At 46.5% G+C, this 22044-nt stretch overlaps 1 protein-coding gene across 10 annotated transcripts in view; it reads right to left on the reverse strand.

Moving 5' to 3' along the window:
- FLVCR2 (FLVCR choline and putative heme transporter 2) overlaps positions 1 to 17576 on the reverse strand; it is a 40849-nt gene extending 23273 nt beyond the window's left edge. For 5 of the 10 annotated variants that reach the window (XR_010472874.1, XM_065063894.1, XM_065063891.1 and 2 more), the window contains exons 1-3: positions 16876 to 17572; positions 3187 to 3328; positions 1788 to 1928 (exon numbers count right to left, since the gene is read on the reverse strand). Coding sequence is in view for 8 of the 10 variants with exons in the window: in XM_065063894.1 (XP_064919966.1) it covers positions 1788 to 1928; positions 3187 to 3328; positions 16876 to 17385 (793 nt within the window). In the remaining 2 variants the exon portion in view is untranslated. Of the gene's footprint in view, positions 1 to 1787; positions 1929 to 3186; positions 3329 to 16875 lie in introns of all 10 variants that reach the window. The other 5 variants (XR_010472875.1, XM_065063896.1, XM_065063890.1 and 2 more) reach the window with 5 other exon arrangements.
- Between the last annotated feature and the right edge of the window lie 4468 nt (positions 17577 to 22044).

The following is a 22044-nucleotide window of genomic DNA, read 5'->3' on the forward strand; positions in this document are numbered from 1 at the left end:
AGTCTTATTGCAGAAAAGGAGTTGGCAGCTGCTGGTAATACCAAGACCTCAGAGGTCTGCAGACCTGTTCTGACCTGGCATCATGTAAGGGCCTCCATTCTTTCTATAGCCAGAGGAGATGAACAAGCAGTAGGTTTCCCCCTCTCTTCCCTGACACGCACTACCTTAATACAAAAGCAGAGATGCAGATATCTTTGTGTTAGCTAGTGATGATGACTCACTTGCACTCATGTGGCTGCAGATGTCTTAAATCTTGGCCAACAAAACTTTTGACTTGAGTAGGAAAATCTGTCACCATTTTAAAACAAGACTAGTTTAAAAAAAATAGTTTCACTGCATAGTTCCCTCTCTGAGTAACCGTCACAATCTCAAGTCAAGCTGGTGATTGACATGAGGCTGATAGAGAGGAACAGAATAAATGCACAGACCAGCAGGAAGAGAGACTGAATTATGAGCCACTGCACAGCCTTTCCATGTTGTTTGTGACTGCCAGAGGCAAACTGCCCCAAGGAGGTCAGATTCTAAACATGCTCTTTGGACTGGGAGCCCTCCTCTCTCCTCTAGGACTTGTTTACACCTATGAGAAATGCTTTCCCTTTTCTTTTCCCTGAAGGGTAAGTGCAAACTGAGTAGATGACACAATCCAACTTTTACACACAGTCTGCCTGACAGGTTTTTTTTCTATCTCCACTTTCTGAAAGGACATCATGTACTACTACTACGAAAAAAAAACAACACAAACCAAAAAAACAAACCAGCAGCTGCAATGCAAACCAGCAGCGATTAAGGCTGATCTGAGAGGAGCATTTCTAGAAGGCTACTGCACTGAGAAAGAAGAGATTTCAGCAGCTCCAAAGACCATTAGCACCCTCAGCAGGTACGAAGCCACCATCTCACTTTCTCCAACCTGGCTACTCATCCACCAGGTCGTTTAGGCACAACTTCTGGCAGAACAGCAGAACTTCCAGCTTTATCTAACTTTCCCCCTGAGGAGCTTCCACAGCAAGCTGGTAGGAAGCAAGGGCAGAACTCCCAGCAGACTAGCTGGCTACAGTCTATCCTATCATGCAGCCAGGCATCGACTGCAGCGGCCTTTCTGCTAAAGAGAAAAGTACTTTCCATATGACAATTCAGCATCAGGAGCAGATTCAACACACCACACTGCCCTCAGAGAAGCAGACCAAGGCTGCTGAAGAGGAGCAAGCAGAAAACCCAGTGTGCAAGGACAGCTGGCAAAGGAAGATGTCCTCCAGTGCTTCCTTCCCTTTGCTTCATAAGAGCTTCCAAGGACACTGATGCAGTCCGCACATCTGCGTGCTCCACATGACTTCTGCTGGGATGCCTGGCAGCCATACCCTTGCCTTGGGAAAGGACTTTCACTCAGTGCTGTGACACACACTCAGACACAGCTCCATTTATCTCTTAGGTAAGCATATGGATTAGTTCATTGCAAATAACTACCTGACTAGAAAAAAACCAACCAAACAAAACAAAACCACACCACACACACACAAAAAACAACAACAAGGAAATCTCCTGAACAGAAAACAGTCAAAACCTGGGAGAACTGCAGTGGGGCATATTGCCCTCTGTGTGGTTGCCTTGCTTGGGTCCTTCCCTAGGCACTTGCTTGTAACCACTGCTGGAGATTTCTGGGCTTGAAGGACCCCTGGTCTGTGCCCTAAAACAAATCAGGCCATTTACTGCCCCAGCAGAGCATGGAGAGGGAGGGAGAAGCTAAGCATGTCTAGCAGTGACAACTGCACAGAAGAAAAGCCAAACCTTACCATAAGTGACCATAAGCAGCAAAAAGTTGGCATTGTGGAGCAGACGGCGGATTGATTGCACATAGGAATACTCCTCTGTTGTTCTTGACTGGACCAAGGCCTGAGCTCGGCTCGGAGGGTGCAGGGGCTTCTCCTTGAAGACTGAAACCAGACACAAAATGCACCTGTTTGTAACAGTGCAATCAGGGAGCCTGAGCACACACTATGGGTAGAGCCATTCAAGGAACAGCTGAGGGACTAGTAAAACCAAGTGTACAAAACACACCATTGTCCCTAAGCTTTGATCTCCATGCATGAACTTACCCAGGAACTGGAAAGAACAGAGCCTCTCCAACAATAATTCCTGCCACTGCATAAACACCTTGCCTTCAATTAGCTTTTTGCATAGCCAGTGTCTGGCAGCAACAAAAGAGTTCTCAGGACTGACAATGTCTGTGTCTTCAAACGGTGGCCAGCCAGCTGCAAAAGTGTTGTGTGGCATTACAAATGGAAAAATGGAATGGGAAAAGACAGCTGGCAAAGGTGGCCTGATGCCCTGCAGTGCCCAGTGCCTAGGGAGCAATGACCTATGCCAAGTTTTATTTCAGGCTGGGCACTTCTTAGGCTGGGCAAGCCATCTGCTGTTCCTAACTAGCATTAAAGTAGCAACCAGAAATCCAGGTCACAGGTGATACTGCTGTACTAGGTGCTAGACAGCCATTTTTGTACCTTGCCCATTCCCTGCCCCAGATTCTTTAAAGTCTACATCTGATTCAGCCAGCAGGCAACACGAACAAGCCAGCAAGAGGAGCCTATTAAAAAAAAAGTCATGGAGTTCAGCAAACAAGCTCTGCTCTCCACTGAGAATATCAGTCTTTCATGCTAAAGATCTGGCTTCCACTTCACATGTTAAGCAGGGGAATTGCACCTCTGGTGTCCTGCTGCTGCCCTTAATGCTTCCTTCTCTCCACTCTTAATTGGTTACCTTTTTTCCCCCTGGCAACAGTTTGTTCCTGTGATGCTACATGACCTGCCTCTTTCTCCCTACCCTTAAGAGATAGCCAGGTCCATCACATAACCCAAGGTCCAGCACCCTGTTTGCAGGCAACATAACTGTGAACCTTGGAAGATTTCTGTTGGCTTTTAAAGGACTTACTCGTGGCAGGGTTTTACTACACAGGCAAAGGAGGAAATTAACAATTAATCAAGCTCACTCACCACCTCTTGTACTCCCTTCTGCATCTGTTCATCAAGGGCTTCAAGCAGCAAGGTAGGGTATTGCATGGCCCTGCCAGCTGCATGCTAGGACACATCCCCAGATGACCTCCCCAGCCGATTTCCGAGCACACAGGCCCCTCATGATCACAGGCTGATCTTCTCAGTCCCACCTCGTTTCATGTGCACGCTCCCACCTCCTTACCTATGACAACCAGGATGAACAGGGCTGTTGCCACGCCTGCAGTCATGAAGAACATTATGCTGATGTGGTAGGCCAGCTTCTCCAGGTCTTCCAAATTGGGAACCAGAACTGGAGGGACCAGAAAGCCCAGAGCGATGCCGAGCTGAGCAGAAGAGAGAGGGGACACAAAGGTGTGACATGGAACCACAACACTGACACCACCTCACAGCTCAGTCCCCTGATGCCCAGTAAGAGCTCAACTGAACATAACCCAATTTCACAACCAAGGTGAAAATCTTCTTTACCATCCAACAATTAAGAGAGAAAAGCCAGTTACGCATTCCATTTAGGTCATAACAGGTTCCCCCACTGCACTCACAACTGTCAGGATATTCAAGACAAGCTTTTACAATAGAATTGAGCAGAATTAATAGCTGCCTCCATCGAAGTAGAGGTCTTGCTTCCCCTGTCCACCCCCATGCACGTATGTTTCTGTCCACACATCCCACTCCTTACCTTGCACCCGCTCCAATGCTGGTCTGATCACCTGGTAATCCAATTTTGCTCATTAAAATTGGCAGAAAATAAGACTCAAAACCCACCACAATTCTTTGCAGGGTTAATGAGTTGAACCAATTTATTTTCCAGACAAGTGCAAGGGCCGAGACAAAAACCTACCCACTCCTAATGAGTGAGATCTTAATATGGTTCAGATGCTTTATTAAATGATTTCTTAATGAGCCTCCTCCCAAGAAAAGGCTCCCCCTATGACCACCAGGAGAACTTACTAAAGCATCAAGGTTGCGAGCAAAGGAAGCGCTGATGGCACATATCGTAAACATCGAGGTAGTGTGATGGGGTTTGGCAACTACCCCTGAATAAAATGCTTGGCTGTGAAGGGCTACACAAAGAAACCCCTGAAGCTCTGGCTTCTACTGTGCCCAAAGTCCCACCTGTCCAGCTGAGGAGCTCCTGCAATGGCAGCACACACTTTAGTGAGGACCTTAGTGTGGCTTTTAACTCCACAGCTGTTTCTCCTGGAGAGTGACAAGAAGCTGTATTGGCACAGGCTTTGCCATGCTGATAAGTGGGGTGGACAGTGGCACAGACCTTCAGTGCCGCCCTCAAATGGGAGAGAGAAGAAACAGCTGCGTTGGTGCTTAGGAGCACACTCTTCATGAAGTGGGAGCCAAAGCACACTCAGCACATTCAGGAGTACTCTAAACACAAGAGGAGCCTACAAAAGCCACTTTTCCCCTACTTCATGTTTCACTGTTTGTGGCTGCCTTTCAGCCACCATTTGGTTCTCAAGCACTGTGTATTTACCTATTCCCCTGGCCCTTCCCAGCATTTGCAGCCCTTTCAGGCACAAGAAAAAGAGCTCAGCTCTTTGCTTTGCTCTCAAGGCTCTGCACACTCACCCCTCTTTGAGACAAAAGCAACGTTTTGTTTAGCAACACCCTCATTTTTGCCGTTTCCCGATTTAAGCCTACGTTTGCTGTTGTGGACAGTGACAAAGCACACATAAGAGCCTCCAGTAGATGGAAGGACCGAGAAAGCACCCAAGAGAGATGTTATGTGGCTATGCAGCCATTCTCATGCTTGCTTGAAAGAGAGATTTCCAATCTCTTTTTCAGGCTGTACGATTTGCCTAGAGACAGGATAGTGCTAATTTAATCAATACAGACTAGCAGCATGAAAAAAATCCCACCCACAGTGGTTATTCATGCTACACCAATACAGCCTCTGTATTGCCACTGCTCTCATCACACTAAGAGAGGAGGTAGGAATATGCAAAACATGGAAATGAGGATATAGCCAAATTAAGCCCATTGCATTTACCATTTCCTTACAGGAAACATCAGATCGTTAGGAATCAGTTAGCAGCACCATGACCCATTGTTGCAGGATAATGGACTGGACAGGATAGTTCATGCCTCGCTGATGAGCAAACGGCAGCAAGGCAGCACCATGAGCCAACTGCTGCCCTACAGAAGGATTCTGCAGTGCTCAATGGCTGCACAGTCCCTGGAAAGGGTCTATCTACTCTACAGGTAAGGAAAGCAAGGACTAAGAAAGGTGAGGACTATGCTGCCCATAAAACACATTGAAGCATACAAAGCATAACAAGCCAGGACCAAGCTTGGACGTGTCATCTGGACTGCCTTCTAGCAAAAATTCCTTATGCTTTCTGCGTCCTTTCTCTGTCATATCTTGATGTTCCTGGCATGCCAATGGACTCATTTTGGAAGACCCACACACTGGCCAGATCGAGATTACAGAAGAGCTACATTCCAGGTCCCAAATCTGTTAGTTGGGATAAAAACCAGCTTGTGCCGTCCAGCCCCAGAAAACTCTCCATAAACTCCCTCCTCCATCCAGCTGGTGAATTTCTGAGACAGGAATAATTCTTATGTTTCAAACAGAGCTATCTGTTAAGACTCAGACACCCTATTTAGCTTACAAACAAGTAGCTTTCAGCCACATCTGGCCAAACTTTTCCTGTATCAAACAGCGCCCTCCACTAAGACGTGGAATAGCCTCGGTCAGGATCACAGACATCTGTGCTGAGTTCATTCTTGGTGCTGGGATATCACAGAGAGACGGTGAGGGTAGAGGTTACACCAAGAGATGGCAGATGTGTCCTACTGGTTCAGGGCACTACCAAGAATGAGAACATACAGGGGTTGTTTAAATGGACTGAAGACAGACACAAGTTGTGCTGTCCCAGATAGCAAGTCAAGGACTGAAAGAGCTTAGGAATAAACCTGAGAGACCATTAGGAAGGTTAAACCTTCCTAACACCCACACAGCACAGGCAGACTCTGACACGGGACTAGACTTGACAGAACCCAGCTTTGCTCAGACATGGTTTATCTCCAGCCTCTCATCACAGGGAGGCGGGTCTGCTCTCCTCCACGCTGCCCAGTGAGCCCGAGACCTCCTGACCACCAGCGAGCACAACCAGCAGCTGGCCTGGAGGCTTCAAGCTCTGATCTCCATTAAATTGCACACCTCCTCCTTCTCTGCACAAGGGAGACAAGTCTACATCTGCACAGATAAGGCAACTGCACCACACAGATGTCCACAGAGATCACTCCTAGAGGGCAGAAGCCTGTTTGTCTCTGCAGCATGTTTATTTTGCCCTGCTTGTGGCCAAAGTGCAAGCCTGTGGCTCTGGTGTGGCTGCTCAGCCCAGGACACAGCCAGGCTGGGCTTCACTCCTATCTCCTTAGCTTCCCCAAACAAACATTCAGGCTTCAAGTAGAAGACTCAACATTGCCCCTTTCCATTCAAGGGGAGAGTCCTACTAGCTCTTACATATCAGGTATCCCATGTGCCCCTTCAACCTTTACCAAATAAAGTCTATAAACACTTCCCTGGAAATTGCTCCTTTGTCTAATCACCGTTTCATTCTTGCAAGAACTGGGCTGGATTCCTGTGCCAGGTGCTTCTTGGTTTCCTGCTCTCTGCAATCACGTGTGAGTCCCATGAGCTGCTGTACCGCAGCAAAAGAAGAACAGGAGAGGAGGAGAGATCCATGCTTAACTCTGATCTCTGACTTAAGTTTCTCCAGGGCCACAGTCAAGATTCATTCCTTTCAGCTCTCCCTCTAGCTGCTTCTTCCTGAAAAATGATCTGATGTAGCTGGCAGAGAAGATATTAAGAATCTGGTTTGCAAATTTTTCAGAAATCCTTTACTGAGAAGTCCTGTAGTCATCATTTACCCAAAGGGACACAGACTTCCTCAGCTTTCTTGGACACTGCTGTTGTCTTTTCAGAAGACATGAACAAATTTTCTAGCCATAAATTGATGTTTTGTCCACTCTCTTCCCTCCCCGAAAGAGAAACTACTTTTATCCATTACGAGTTTGTTAAGTCTTTGAGAAGGACTAAGTAGTAGAAAGGGAAAAAAAACACTCAACAATCACAGCAACAGGAGCTACGTTTTATATTTCAGAGCAACTGATGTTATTAATCCTACGAAGATGAGGCCCTTTGAGTTAACTAAAACTAAAAGTTTCCTGGAGGATACTCACAGACCCTGGATTATCCATACCATTTCCAGCAAAAAAGACAAGCTCTTAACAATACAATGAGTACTATACAGCACATACTTCACCTTTCACAAGGAGATTTTTAGCCTGGTTCTCAGCAGGCCAGTGCCCACATCACCATCAGCTCAACAGACAACACCATAACCAGTTACCAAGAAAATTTAAAGATGCCTTAGGAAGGGGGGGGAAATAACTGTTCTCCCTTCTCCACAACTCTCATGTCAGGGCTGGGAAAATAAAGTGATGTAAAAACAGGGTTGGTTCTGCAACAGCCTGTGCTACCCCTCTTACAGAGACCATCAGTCATTACAGTTCACAGAGCAGCCCCTCTCACCAGCAAACAAATTAGCATCTCCAACCTTTGTACAGGCAGAAAGGTCTCCAAGACTGGTATAGATAGGCTCAAGATCCCAAAATTCAGCACGTCACTCGGCATGCCCACTCCCAAAACACACCACACTGTCCTGATTGCCAAGAATCTCTCCTCAGGAACCAGGATGCTGGCACTTTATTTTAAGGCCCTGGGGTAATTTTTAAACAAAATACCAGGGAAGTCAACAACTACAGCACAGTGCAGTGTTCAGATGACTTATTCTTTGAAGGCTGATAAAGGACAGAAGGAATGTATCTCTTACCTGAATTCTTTCAAGGACCAGTCTCAACAACAACATCATATTCAAGATTCAAGCATATACAAGAACAGGTAGCAAGGCCAAGAGCAAGTGACTAATAAGGTGTTATAAATGTACCTGAACTCTTGAAATGGAAAATGGCATGTCTAATTTAATTTTAGCTGTTTGTATACTAAGAGTCTGTTGAAGGAAGATAATCAGTGTGGTATCAGCATAAAAATTGTAAATGAATGATCGATGGAGAAGTGGGTCTCCACCTGAAAGAAAACCAAGAGTCAGCAAGAGGAATACAGAAGCTCTATAAAATTCCATAAGTAAGCACAAATATTGATAGAGCAGACCATCAAACCCAGGAGGTCAATTAAACTGTTAAAAGACAGAAAGAGAGAGATGCTGCAAAGGCAATAAAAAGACAACAGTGAGAAATCCTGACAATGCCCTTGCAGGCTAAATAAGTGTCATGACAGGGATGATGCAGAGACTGCATTTTTGATTCCATAAATACTCTTTTCTGAGGAGAAGCTGTAAGAGGCAGCCCAATTTGTGATTTCGACCTAGAGCAGCACAGTGTGACCACAACGAGTATTACAGAATAGTTCTGCGCTGCACTCAAATTCAGTTTCCTTACAACAGCGACTAAAAAAAACACTCTCCAAAGTACTATAGCAATATTTAACTCACAAGAGGGAGCTGCCTGAAAGAAGCTTGGTAAAAGAAAATTAAAAAGAAAGGAAAAGCCCATGAAATTAAATGCTTGCAAGTGGCATTAAGACTGTAAAGACACTGCAGAGGCTCAGTGTAAGCCAAGAGAATATTTGCAAAATCTTTTAGAACTACGATTAAGTTAAAATTAAAAACAAACAACCACAAAACAAAACAACCACCACCACCTCCCAACTCAAAAACTGGGCATTATACTTCAAGCAAAAAAAAAAGAGCAAGTTGGACGAAGCTAAAGTAAAACCATAACTGTGCCAAAAAAGCCTGTGGAACAACTTTACGAACTAAATCAAAACTCTTCAAACACAAATCAGGGAGCCTGCCAGAAAGTCTGTAGGGCCAGAAGATGATCACTGTGGAAGAAGAACATTCAAGAAAGAGGAAGAACTAAGTGAAGTCTTGCACCAGCGTTCACAACGTGATACTTATGGGAGGTTTCCACATCGCATTGCAAACATCTGAAGCGTTAGCAGTGGAAGATGTTAATCAATTTGTTTCAACTGATTTCTTCTACGAGGCGGTATCCATTCAGGGGTTCAAAAGAACAAGTCAACAGAAGACCCACACTACTTGCACACAAACACACCAAAATGCTAACTCCACTCTGTTACCAAATACACAAATCAGGAATGGAGGAAGGGAAAAGCGATGTGAATTTTTGAGAAGTACAGCACGGACAGGAGTCCCAGGAAACCCCAGGGCCAGCAGCCAGTTCGGCCAAATGGGCAGAAGCTGCTGCAATCAAAAGATTGAGATTTCCATGTTGACAAACACCAATACAACAGGCTTTTCAAACACTAGTTTCAACACAGTCTCAGCAAGTTCCCAAGCCAAGACTTTGGAGAGTTAGGAGGACACACACCCCTTTTTTACTGTCTTTCCCTTTGCACTCATCACTGACTGGCCTGGGGCTGCCTGACAAATTCGACCTGACATAGGCCAGATGCTCCTCTGTTCCAATGTACCATATGTTTCCAAAGGAAAGGCTTTTGGGAAAAAAAAAATAAAATCAAGGGCTTCACCAACTATCAAAGACAGCTCATTGCATTTGTCAACACACCTCTGGAGCTACTCCACCTTTCCACTCCCAGAAGAGTGACTTTTAACATTTTGATCTGGGAATCAATCTTCCACACCCACCACCCCAGATCAGCCTGAAGAAGGGAGATAGGAGAACCTAACTAACCACCGCAGGCTTCTCTTTGAGGGACATTTGTGAAACTCTGTCAAATTCAATGTTTAAAGTGTGAACAAAACCAACACTTCATCTGTGCCAAAGACTTCCCCTTTGGCAGCCTTACACTGAGCCACCCACTGTGCCACTGCCAGAAGCCTTCTGAGGGTCACACCAACCCAGTTCCCTCCAGGGTCACTCCTCCATTTCTAACAGAGCCTCCTCCACTGCCTCCAAAAGCCAGGGAGCAGGAAAGATTTGTGTAATTGCTGGGGACATGCAGTACTAGTCTTGAACCATTTGCTTACAATGCTCAGCACTACCTCTAATCTTCAATAGCCACATCAACCAAGGAACATGAAGATGAGGAATCCTCTAGAAAACCAGAGGGACTACCGTGTTTGGAAGAAAATTATTGATATTTCAGTTGTTTCAGTAAGTCAGTCCTGCCATATACACTGATTTACCTGTTTTCTGACAGATACGTTTAAGGCTTCACATTTTCAAGATGTTCCTCCAGACAAAACAGTAGACATCAGTTTGGGGTTGGGGGTTTTGTTTTGGTTTGGTTTTAATGATATTTGATTTTTTATACAAGTTACTTCAGATACGGAGAGTTTAAAAACAAATCCTGTTACATTACCGAAATAAACGACGAAAACTGACCCACCAACATTATCGCCAGGAAAGCCAAGGTTCTCAGTGAGAAGTCGACAAAGCAAGCCTGCACACTGCAACTGCTGTTCTTCCAGAAACCTCTCTCTCAAATAGCCACCTCAATAGGTTGTCTCTCCAAAAATCTTACAGACAAAATGCACAAGCCAAGTACAGCAACATCGCTGATGTTCAGTAACAGGTGAAACTAGGTCAGGCTGTTCCGTAGCCCACGCTAACTACCCTGTGGTGCAAACCAGTGCAAAGATGAAGAACGTAACCAGCAGTGGGAAGAGGACCCACCTGACAGGTAGGAGGAGCGGGAAGTAGCAGTTTGCTGGATCTGAACAATGCATCTCTTGTTGCAGCAGGGAAGCTCCAAGGGGAACAGAAGGGCTCTCCTCACTACGTTGCTTCTACGCATGTGAGAGAGAGGAACGCTGAACCAAGGTCAGTACATATAGGACCCATGCCAGATGCCTCTCTGACAGTTCTGCCAGCGTTTTTAAATGCATCAGACCTGGATCTCTGTTCACGCAGGGAATGTCTTTGAGGATGTACATGTTCCAAAGCCTTGGGCAACACAGGCTCTTCCTCTACTCTTGTCTGTGTGTCAAAGCTCTGCCTTGTAGTGCTCCCTCCTGTTCAAACTACAGGTGCCTCCCATGCTATAACCATGACATTTCACAGAAGCAGATGAACTTTCTGGCCCTACAATTCACGTATCGCAACCTGCAGAGAGCAGACAGCCACCCGCTTCTCACACCCTGTTACTCCTACTGCACATCAGTTCCCCAGTCCTTCGCACAGGTCCCAGCTGCCTGTCTGCACAAAAGGCTACAGTAGAACTGAAAATACCCAGCTGAAGAGCTGTGTAAATCAGAAGCTGCCAGTTCCTACCCAGTATACTTTTGTATGAATTGTTGTCCAGAAGATTCTTCTTCCATACCATTCATAGCAAAATTAAGCCTGTAGAAATCCAGATAGTCAGGAAGTCAACATACTTAAATGTTTGCAAACCACAGGTCAGTCACCTTTCTTGCATAAAGTATCCAAGTTGTGAAAGGAAAAATTGTAATCCCGGCCTTGTGAAAAGATAAGATAGGGCTTAGGCTTTTTTACTCTCCCACTGATGTGGGAGATACTATTTTTTCTAACTGCACTTGCACAACCAAAGCTCTTCTGAAAGCAAAACAAACTCTTCCTCATCACACTTCTGCTTCTGTGCCATCATCTCCTCATACTGCTTAATATGATGCAATGCCATATGACAAAGACTCCTTCTCTATGCAAGTTATTCAGGGCCTCAGCCTTGAACGCACCTTCCCCCAGTTTACTGGGAAAGAAATGCAACACAGCAAAACAGCAGTAGATAGAAAATAAAGCAGAAGAGGGGTTTCAGCTCTGACAGCTACCTCAGTGGCTGCTAGAATTCTCAGACAGGACATAATACCTTGGTCAAGGACCTACTACAGTCACCTAACATAGGCAGACCAAGGGGATAATGCAGAGAAAGTGCTGAGGGTGCCAGAGGGCAGCCCCTCCCAGCAAAAACATTGCAGTCATTCATTTAACTACCAGGCAATTGCCACAGAACAATAAGCCAAAAGCCAACTGCTTCTGTGAGGGAGAAGGTGGGTGGCTGGGAAGGGAGCACCAGATGAAACAGGTAGAAAAAGGTCATTTCAGGCTCCAGTGTCCATTTACAGAAACCTAGGCATTCCTGGGAAAGCCACGTTGCTATTTGGCCAGCACGCCTTCCCACATTGAGCCACGTCCAGGATCTCGGAGAGCTGGCCACAGAGCATTCCTTGCGATCCCTGCCCTTTTTTACAGGGGCAGAAAGGGCTGGAGAATGTCAACCATTAACTACTGCCAATACCAACTCCTCTTGGTTCCCCACTGAAATCTTCTCTATTCTAACAGCTAAAACCCCGGGAGATAGAGAGCCAGGCTACAGAGGGGTGTGAGAAAGACCACCACCTGCCCCTGTTTCTAACAGGGATCAAATATCAGCTGAAGAGATGAGGACCTTCCAGCAGGAACAGAACAGCCAAAAAGGTCTAGAAGTCTGTTTGAAGACAAGAATCCCACAGGATGCACTCCATTTCCACAACACTTCTTAGACTTTCAGATGCTGCCTCACCTGAATGGCAAAAGGTACAGAACAGAGTTAGCAGTGAGGCATCAAACAGCAGCACATGCTCAGCACAAAGGGCACTGCCAGCTCACCAGCACAAAAGCAATGGCCATTCAGATGTTGCAGACCTGATTATTCAGGAATGGTCACCCCAACCCCTGCCCCATGCAGACTCTTTCCCCCAGTTCAGAACAAGAGGAAAGTACCCGTCAGGAGAAAGAGAGCATTTCCCTGAATTTAATTCATGACCTGTCGTCCAGTTTGTCCACTTCAAAAGCCATCACCTAATCACTGCTGGACTGGCACTCCCAGCAGTACACAGATAGCACCTACAAGCTCTGCCTCAGGCAGTTTCTGTTATGGAAGCCCTAAATCTCTGACATCACATCCCAGCTGCATCAGAACAAAGACAGACCCCACCTGAAGATCAGTAAGCTGCTGCATCATTTTTCCCCAAATGCAGAGAGGAACATGAAGCTGAAGTTTTACTTCCAGTCCACGTCAACACCTTTCATCAATGCCTGCTAAAAAATGAAGAGGCAAAATTACAGCAGAAGAGTTGTCTAGCACCCTCGCATCCTCAGTCCCAAGCCCACAAGCCGCTTGTTTCTCTTTTTCAGAATAGCAAGAATCAGGAACAAGGTCTATTTAATATTAATTAAATAAATAAATAATAAAAAAGTAACAATACTGGTGGCAAATCAATGCAAAGTCACAAACACAAATGCACAAATGTTCTTTCATTGTCCTGTGCAACACAGTTATACACTTCTCTTTGTGCCGCCGATGTCCCTTGCCCACCAGGTGACAACAGCGAGATGCAGCACCAAGAGATGCTCCTAAAACCAATGTGCCTGAAGAAGTGTGGCCCAAGCACAGCAGTCCAGCATGCACCATGGCAGCTGATGCAGAGAACTGGTACCTGGCCACCAGGATCCAACTTATGAATCTCAAAAGGCCACAAATATTTCACTCATTACCTAAACATTCCCACCACCATGTTAGTTCTGTAACGCCACAGCACCGTGTTTCCTCATCCCAAAAGACAGCAGAACAAGTATGTTAAAGGGCAAGGCCTGCTGCTCCAGCAAGGACACGCTTCTGCAAATGCTTGTATCTCAGGAATGTTTCTATCTGCTGTGGTCCTGTCACCAGAGAGAGTGAGGGGACAGTCTGCCTCTGACATAGATATCAGAAGCCCATTTGCTGCAACCTGTCAGGTCTGAATCACCACTCCAAACAGGGAACCAGCTGATGAATCAATACACTGAAATGGTCCTAACACAAACCACTCCCTCCTGCCTACCTCATGTGCACAGGACTTACGTAGATATCCAGCACTGAGCTCCTCCACAAGCAACACTGTTGGCGACATAGCAGGCACGCTGCTACTCATGGCTGCGTTTCTCAAACATGTCAGAAAAATTATTTCCAAAGTTCAGACACATCTGAAGGACTTCGGTGAACTCTTCGAACACTGGTCTTCCTTACCCCATAATTTCAGCCTGAGGAAAAGTCCCCACATAGGTTTTTCCTAGTCTTCTAAGCATGAAGATGCTAGTAATATTTTAATAGTTTTAATATTTTAATGTTAAAGCACACAACATGCAAGTAAACCCTAGTCCACACCAACCCATACATGCACTTGCAGAGACAAGGAAAAATAGTGGAAAAATCTATGCATCTCCCTGTTAAAATGAAGTAAAATGCAGTGAAAACCAACACTGGGGAGCCAAGAGAATGTGATCGCCGCCTCAGCAGTGTCCACACTCTTCTCTTCTTGAAGCTGTCCAGCATCAGTTTAGGACTACTCCATCTAATCCTCTTTGCACTTCAGACACTAGAGCCATCACATGACCAGAAACAAGAGAATCAGACAATCCGCTAGGGTTGGTTTGTTTTGTAAAAGATATTTAACACCTAGTCTGACTGATTCAATGATTTACTGTTCAGGGCTAACTTTGAACCTGAAGGTTTCCATCACTCAGGCAGTGGCAGCAGCAGGGGGGTTCTGAGCAGACGTCACCCAGGCAGACCCAGAGGAACCAGCAGGCAGGGCTCCCTCAGGACAGCGCTGCCCAAGTGCTGCCTACGGCCAACAGGGCAGGACCATCAAGCAAAGGAGCGGTGACATGGCCCCGCTCCTCCACATAGCTGATTGCAATTCCTGATGCAGACAAACGTGACTACTTGGCATTTAATAATAATACTGGCCACAATAATTCGTGACAGAGTTTTCCACCTTGAGGAACTATAAATAAGTGATGTGCAAGGAAAGGAAAACCATACAGCTGTAAAGGAATGAGAGTAGGGAATAATTTGCCATACTGGCACGCTGCAATTACAAACCCGCTGTATCATACCCTTTGCTAACACTCCCCAAAACACGGTCTTTAATTGGAGAGTCAGGAAAAAAAGGATGCCTCTGTTTCTTCCCCGTGCTCAACCTCACTGCTAAACAAAATAGCTACTTTTCATTCACTGTGATTATGTGCCTCAGGACCCTTGACTAAGAGAATGAAATTAAGGGAATGAATACATCCTTCCTATGGAGCATGCCCTTTCTTCAGTCATTGCCATTTCTGATTTCTCTGCTTCTCTACAAGAGAAGTCTGGGCTTAGAAAGTAAAGGCCATACACTGAACTGAGGCCTTACTGTCATGTCAGTTCAACCCCCAGAGCACTGTAGGGCACCAAAAGTGTAGCCAAAGTTTGCTTTTCACAACCACTAGACTAGTCTGCTCCTTTTAGGGCAATGAGGATACCGCACACGCATACAGCACAGACTGAAAACCTCATTGTTTGGATTTCTTATGTACACTGTTGAGAAACTCCATCTGAATAATTTGAAAAAAAAAAAAAAAAAAAAAAAAAAGTCTGAAAGTCTGACAGCAAAATGTTCTGTTACTTATTTACTCCTAAATCAGCAGAGTGCTCACGCCACGTTAAATGCCTTTCACTCTAAAGATTCATTTAAAACACATAAAAACCAGCCCACTAGCCTGGGTGATAAGAGCAAAGAGCAAAGCTTAGAAAGATAAGTAATTTTTTCTCTTTCCAAACGATGTAAGCCAGCGGCTCCTTAATTTCCTAGTGCTGTTCCACAAACTTCAGTTCCTTAAGTACCATCTCAAAGCATTCACCTCTTTTTGCCTCAGCAGTACAAAAACCCAGGAATGTGGGGAAAGGACACCTCAAACCCTCTGCACACAAAGTTATCTGTGAGTAAAACTGTGCTTTAGAAACTATCTGAACTGCAAACTCTTCAAATCTGAATAGCACCCACAGGCTGAGCTAAACACAGACCAGAGTTGTGCGCAGCCATCTATAGGGGTCTCATGGTAAAGGGTACAGGTCCAGTGTGGCAGCTTGTGCCAGGTTCTACTTCCCTCTTCTTCACGTCAACATTATAAAGCCAGACTAATTTCACTTACAGCATGTTGCATCAGTATTGGTCTGTCTGCTTCATTCAACAGGGAAGAATTGGTATTCGGGTGCAAGGGTCAAGAAGCTACTTCCCCGATCCTTTCAAAGCTGTGGAAAAATTTATCTCCTCAGCACTACCTGGCTACAAGATCGTCACAGCTTGAGCAAGTGCGGGTCGCTGGCCTCCCTGACCTGCTTCGATACAAGAGTACTCAGGGACCTGACCTCACCCTCACCTGATGGAAGGTTTGCTGCTTCTCAAAGCAACTCCTGGTGGAAACTCTGTACCTACTTTTAAGAGGCATGAAAGTGCTAAAGTCCTTTTCCTCCAGGACCCAGTGACAAGTACTCTTTTCAGGAGACAGTTAATCTCCCTTGTCCCTTCTCATTGTCAGCATAAGGAGGTTATTGCAGTGTCAGGTCCAGGTGCAGGTCTGAGGTTTGCAGGACACTCTGCCTAAAGCACGTTTCCCAGTATAGTGCATCCCCCTCCAGTCCATCTGTGGTGCTACTTAATCATAACCCTGGACTGGAGATCCACAGACACAGGAGCAGGAGGGCACTGGGGAGGACCCTGTGTCCAAACACCGCTCAAAGCCAAAATCATACCCACACCTGATGCTTCCCCCAACTTTGTAAACAGGTCCCACTTGCCTCTGCTGCCACCCTCACCCACGGCCTAACCCAAGCTGCACCCCTCCAGGTACCAGCTGCATTTCCCAGAGAGAATTTTGTGCAGGTGACTCTTACCCCTGCTCCTGCCCTCCAGGTCCTGTGCATCTCTTCCACCTCCCTGGTTTGCTGCATTTCCCCCTTAGTGCTCCTGGTCTTTGGCCAAAGGCCACCTGGTCTCTGGTGAAGGCCTGTCCCACGTGCCCAGCCAGCCAGGGGACAGCCACCCCTTACCTGGTTCCCAAAGACGGCGACGGAGCAGGCAGTGGAGACCTCGTGGGAGCTGAACCAGACGGAGGCGATGCATGAGGGCATGCCCAGGATGAAGACCTGGGCGATGGAGCAGATGACCTGCCCCAGGACAGTGACAGGGAACAGCTGCGGCTTCAGGCTGCCCAGCTTCACCCAGGCGCCCAGGGCGTTGAGGGCCGAGCCGGCCAGGGCGATGAGGCGCAGGCCCCTCTTGTCCAGCAGCCAGGCGACGGGGAAGAGCAGGGGGATGTAAGTGACCATGTAGCACATGGAGAGCCAGTCAATGGCGAAGGCGCTCACACCGTAGAAGCGCGTGAAGACGTTGTTGATGCTGCCATACTGGATCCACTGGAAGGCGTTGCACAGGGAGTAGCTGCTGAAGAGCAGCACCACGGCCCAGCGACGCCGGGACAGCCGCACCTCGACGGCGGTGCCAGCAGCGGCCTCTCCCTCCGCCAGCCCCGGCGCCCCGGCAGGCTCCTGCTGCACCATGCCGGCAGCGCAGGCAGGCAGGCAGGCTGGCAGGCTGGCAGGCTCCGCTCGGCTCCGCTACCCGCCAGCAGGCGGGTAGCCACCTAGACCTAGGCTAGGGAAAGCCACCCGGCCGCCCCCACTCAGCTGACTGGGTGCACCGTGCGGGGAGGTACCGCCGCCACCGCCCCTTGGCCCGGCCCGGCCCGGCCCTCCCCGCCCCCCGCCCCGCCCCACCCCGCCCCACCCCGCCTCGCCGCGGGGGCGGGAGAGCCGTCGGTCTGCCCGGTGGGGTCAGGGGCGGGAGCCGGCGATCCTGCGGAGGGGCAGCTGCGGTGCGGGCCCTGCGGAAGCGCTGCCCGTGTGGTGAGAGGGTCCGCGACCCCTCCTCACGGCCGCCGCCATTCCCAGGTCCCGCCGAGCGGCCGCCCCGGCGGAGGGAATGGCCAGTGAAGGAGAGACTTCAGTCGCCGGTGCATAGAAGTGGTGAACAGGACATGGACCGACCCAGAACTGTGTCCGGGGGGGCTGTATGCGTGCGGGCAGTGCCCGACCCAGCCAGAGGTGCCGGGGTGGGTGCCTGGAGGATGAACTGGTTTGGGATTTCATTTGGGTTGGCTTCTGATGTTTTTTTCATGGCATAGCTCACTATAAAGTGAAAACACCCAGTGATGCCAAAATTAAAACATCTCAATGTGACTGAAGCAGAAGAGCCAAAAGCCGTGTTTGCATTCATCCTCATGAGGAACTTCCAGTTAATGAGTCAGCTCCTGTTTTCCCATCACTTGAGCAACACACCACTCTGACAGATGATTGTCTGGAGGTCACTTGCGATCTACAGTTCATTTAATTGACGTTGTGTTATCTGAGTCGTGCAAACATTACTGAGCGCAAGCTTTAGAATGCAGGCTTGGTTGTGTGCTGGTGTTATTCAGCTCTTCCAGCTTTAAACACACAGCTCAAAGTTCATTTGCAAAGATGGAGCAATGATCTGTCTTTATGATGTTGCATTCCTGAAGCAAAGACGTGGGTCAGAGAATGAAAAAGTGAAGTTTCTCTGGCCTGTATTTACTTTGTGGAACACTGTCAGAGGTTACTGGCGCTGTCCTCTGAGCTAGCCATCTGACTGCTGCCAGGAGCAAAGGGAGACTCTCAGCTTGGGTGCCTTTATGCTCTTATTTCCCATGCAAGAAAAAGCAACAATAACAGCAGCAACAATGAACAAAACAAAAATACGACCACACCTTTGGACAAATTATTCCAAGGAGAGCAAATATCACGTTAAGTGGTTCTTGCTGTGTGTCCTCACAGAGCTCACTTCTTGTCACCTGCTTGGGTTTCCTACTCCCAACAGAGTGGCCAGGAGCACAGGTGGAGACCAGTAAAATCAGTGCAGCCTTCTCTATGTGCTCTTCTGAAAGCATCCCAGGACAGAGCTGCAAATGCTCCTGCTCTCCTCTCCTCAGCCTGCAGCTCTGCCAGTGAACCTCCAGCCTTACCTGGCATGTTCACTACCATGGTACAACATAATCTTAATGTAGCCCTTTTACATAATAAACAAGAAAGGCGAATTCAGAAGCAAGAGGCAGAAGAGAGGTTTTCAATCTAATTTATCATTAGGTTAGGCATCTGAAGTTGCTCCAAGCTCTGTACTGAGACAACAGAAACAATAGAGGATTTTGTTCTAATAAATTTGAAATGTAAATGTACCAGGAATGCAATAAGTGGTCTGAGAGCGCAGAGGTGAAATGAAGCAGGAAAAGGACTGTCATGGTCCAGCACCTGCTTAGTCTGAAAACTCTGAGGATGTAACATTAAAATAGTACAGAAAATAAACTTTCAGGTTCATCAGATATGAAAGGTCTTTACAAAATTCTCCACAATATTATAAAGAAATCAATGTTACCCAGAGTTAATCACCATTATTGATTAAAGAGTAGTCAAAAAGCAAAGATCAAGAAAAGATACAAAAAGGCAATTTTAGCAAGGCAAACTGGGTTTGATTAGAGAAGCATCATTCATTAATAATCCCGAAAGCAGAGCAAAGAGCAAAATCTGTAGATGGCGAAACATTATTAAGTCAAGTATTTGGGTCTGCGTGAGTTTAGGACTGTAGCTTTAGGTATCTGTAACTGAAAGTGTTATCACAGTCCATTACATCTTTAATTTGTAAATTCAGATAAATGCAGGATAACGAAGTCGTTAGGTACTGTACAGCAGGCTGTTGTAGTCAAAGGTCTCTGGGCAGCACAGAGGAAGATATCAGTGACTAATAGGGACTGAATGTGGTTTACAGGCTTAGGTCACAGAAAAAGAAAAAAACAGAAAGAGTATAAAGAAAAAATAAGGAGTTGAGAAATACTGTCACATATTAGGAAAAGCTCTGGGAATGGTTAGATTTCTTTACATGTGACTGAAAAACAAACAAACAAAGAGTACACACATTAGAAAAACCTTTAGATATGTAGGAGAGAAATAAGAAACACACGTCAGGTCCTTTTCTTCCCATCAGCCCTACTGCAAACTGGAGCAAGAAACAGTCTGTTGTCCTGAGTTGTGTTTTAGTCTCACCTTCAGCTCCTAAATTGCTCTTGAAAATCATCAGTTTCACCCATCACCAACAAAAAGTTCATAGCAAGCCAGAGCCTACCAAGCAAAGAGCCATTTGCTCACAATAAACTGATGTCTTAGTCCAACCAGAAAAATCAAATAGCAAATCAAGAAAGACTAAAACACAAACCCTACTGAAAATAACAGCTGGAAGCGGATGGATGAGAGTAGCACCCAGCCTCTGGTGGCTGCGGCTGGGCGAGTGACCATGGGCCGCGCAGCGAGGCAACCCTGGCTCCATAAATGCTGATTTGGGCAATTATTTTTCACGCTTATAGGCTCACACTTCCCAGAAACCCTCTCCTCTGATTTTAGGGCTGTTTTGTTTCATTTTTGGCTCTGTGAACTGTTCAATCACCCCTTTATATAATTTGCCAATTTCTGGACCAAAATAAAACCCCTGTGCTTTGCATTTCTTCCTCTCTCCATTGCTGCATCTGTTCCTACTCAGATTAGCCTCTTTCCCTTCTTGAAGCAACACAGCAGCTGCTTTTGGATTTCCCTCATCAAGGCATCTTTATGTAAAAACTTCTTAGCTATGAAAAATTATTTATATTTCAGGACAACCCCTTGATGTGGATTTTAAAGCTAGAGGGAAATCTTCTTTATGTGGAGATTGATACAAGTGCTAAAAAGGTTACAGGATCCTATAGCCAAAAGTATCTGTGAAGACTGGAAGGCGCTAAACCAGAAGCAGGGCCCAAACTGAATGTGATGGCACAGGTCACCAGATAGAACCTAACATCTCTGGCTTCCCTATGGATCTCAAGAAATCCAACTTCAGACACTCTTGGAATATATTCTGCATTTATGACCAATGAGTACATGTGATTCCTTTAAATTCTGTAAGGACTGAAGAACATGCCTTGGAACAAGCTTGGCTTGTTTCAAAGCCCACCCAATAAACCAAACTGCTAGGCATGATGCTGGCAATGATAATCCACCTTTCTGATTTCTAGTGGATGGCAACAGGCCACAATGACAAGCAAGGCCATAATGAATGGGTGGTGGAAATTGGCTGGGAAGGTGTGCAGAAGGCACATTAGATAATTATTGTGAAAAGAATAATTCCTTGATGCCTTTTCTCTCCTGCACTGGATTGGAGGTTCAAGGAGGTTCAAACTTCACCAAACTTCAAAAGGTGAAGTTTGCCAGGGAAGAGGGTACTCAGGGATCTACTGGGTCTTCCAGCCATTCAGTTCCTGCAGAGATTTCAGAGGATGCCTAGGCTCCCTTTAAATGGGAAGTATCTAAGCTCACAGGTCCACAGAATGTCCCTTGCTCTCAAACTCACAGCACTGTGATTTGTGCCCCTAAATCTGATCATTGCAGTTAGAAGGCATAGCTTGTGCAGCTCTTCGATTGCTCTGTCACTTTTTGACTGATAGGATTAAGGTCTAGAAGAGATGTCAGAAGATCTCCCAGTCTACCCTGCACAACCTTTCGCAACAGACATTGCAAGGAAGATTTCAAGATCTTTGTTGATGGAGGGAGAATGTTTTATATCAGGTTCAACACCCAAACTGCTTTAGTGAAGGTCTTCAGGAGTCAGACAGATGTATCATTAGACCAAAGAGCGAGGCTCACGTAACTGGCAGAACCACTCATTTCTTCTGGGCCACAACTGGATGCAGTGCGCAGCTGGAGACACCCTGTGCAGAGTGGGCTGGCAAGGGCTGCGGCGCTGGACCAAGGCAGCACTCGTCCCCTATGGAGCAGGGAAGGCTGCCAGCCCTCTGCTGGCACCTGTAGCTTTCTACGTCTCACGAGCCACCAGGAAGCAGGACCCAGTGTACAGCTTATAAATGCAGTGGATTAGTATATTATGTAGGTTAGATACACAATTATTTTGATACGCTAAACCATTATGAATCTTTCCTATTACATTTATTGCGTAAGGATCTGGAGACACATACAGTGATGGCCAATTACTTTTATAACAGTGCAGCATGCGGGCTCTGCAACATTCAAAATTTTGCAAACTTACCTTCCTCTACACAAAATATGCTGTCTTAGTTGCACGATCTAAAATCTCATATAGAGAAAACTGCAGACCTCAGAACCACCAGC

Source organism: Columba livia, chromosome 5, assembly GCF_036013475.1.
Source record: "Columba livia isolate bColLiv1 breed racing homer chromosome 5, bColLiv1.pat.W.v2, whole genome shotgun sequence".
Taxonomy (NCBI): Eukaryota; Metazoa; Chordata; class Aves; order Columbiformes; family Columbidae; genus Columba; species Columba livia.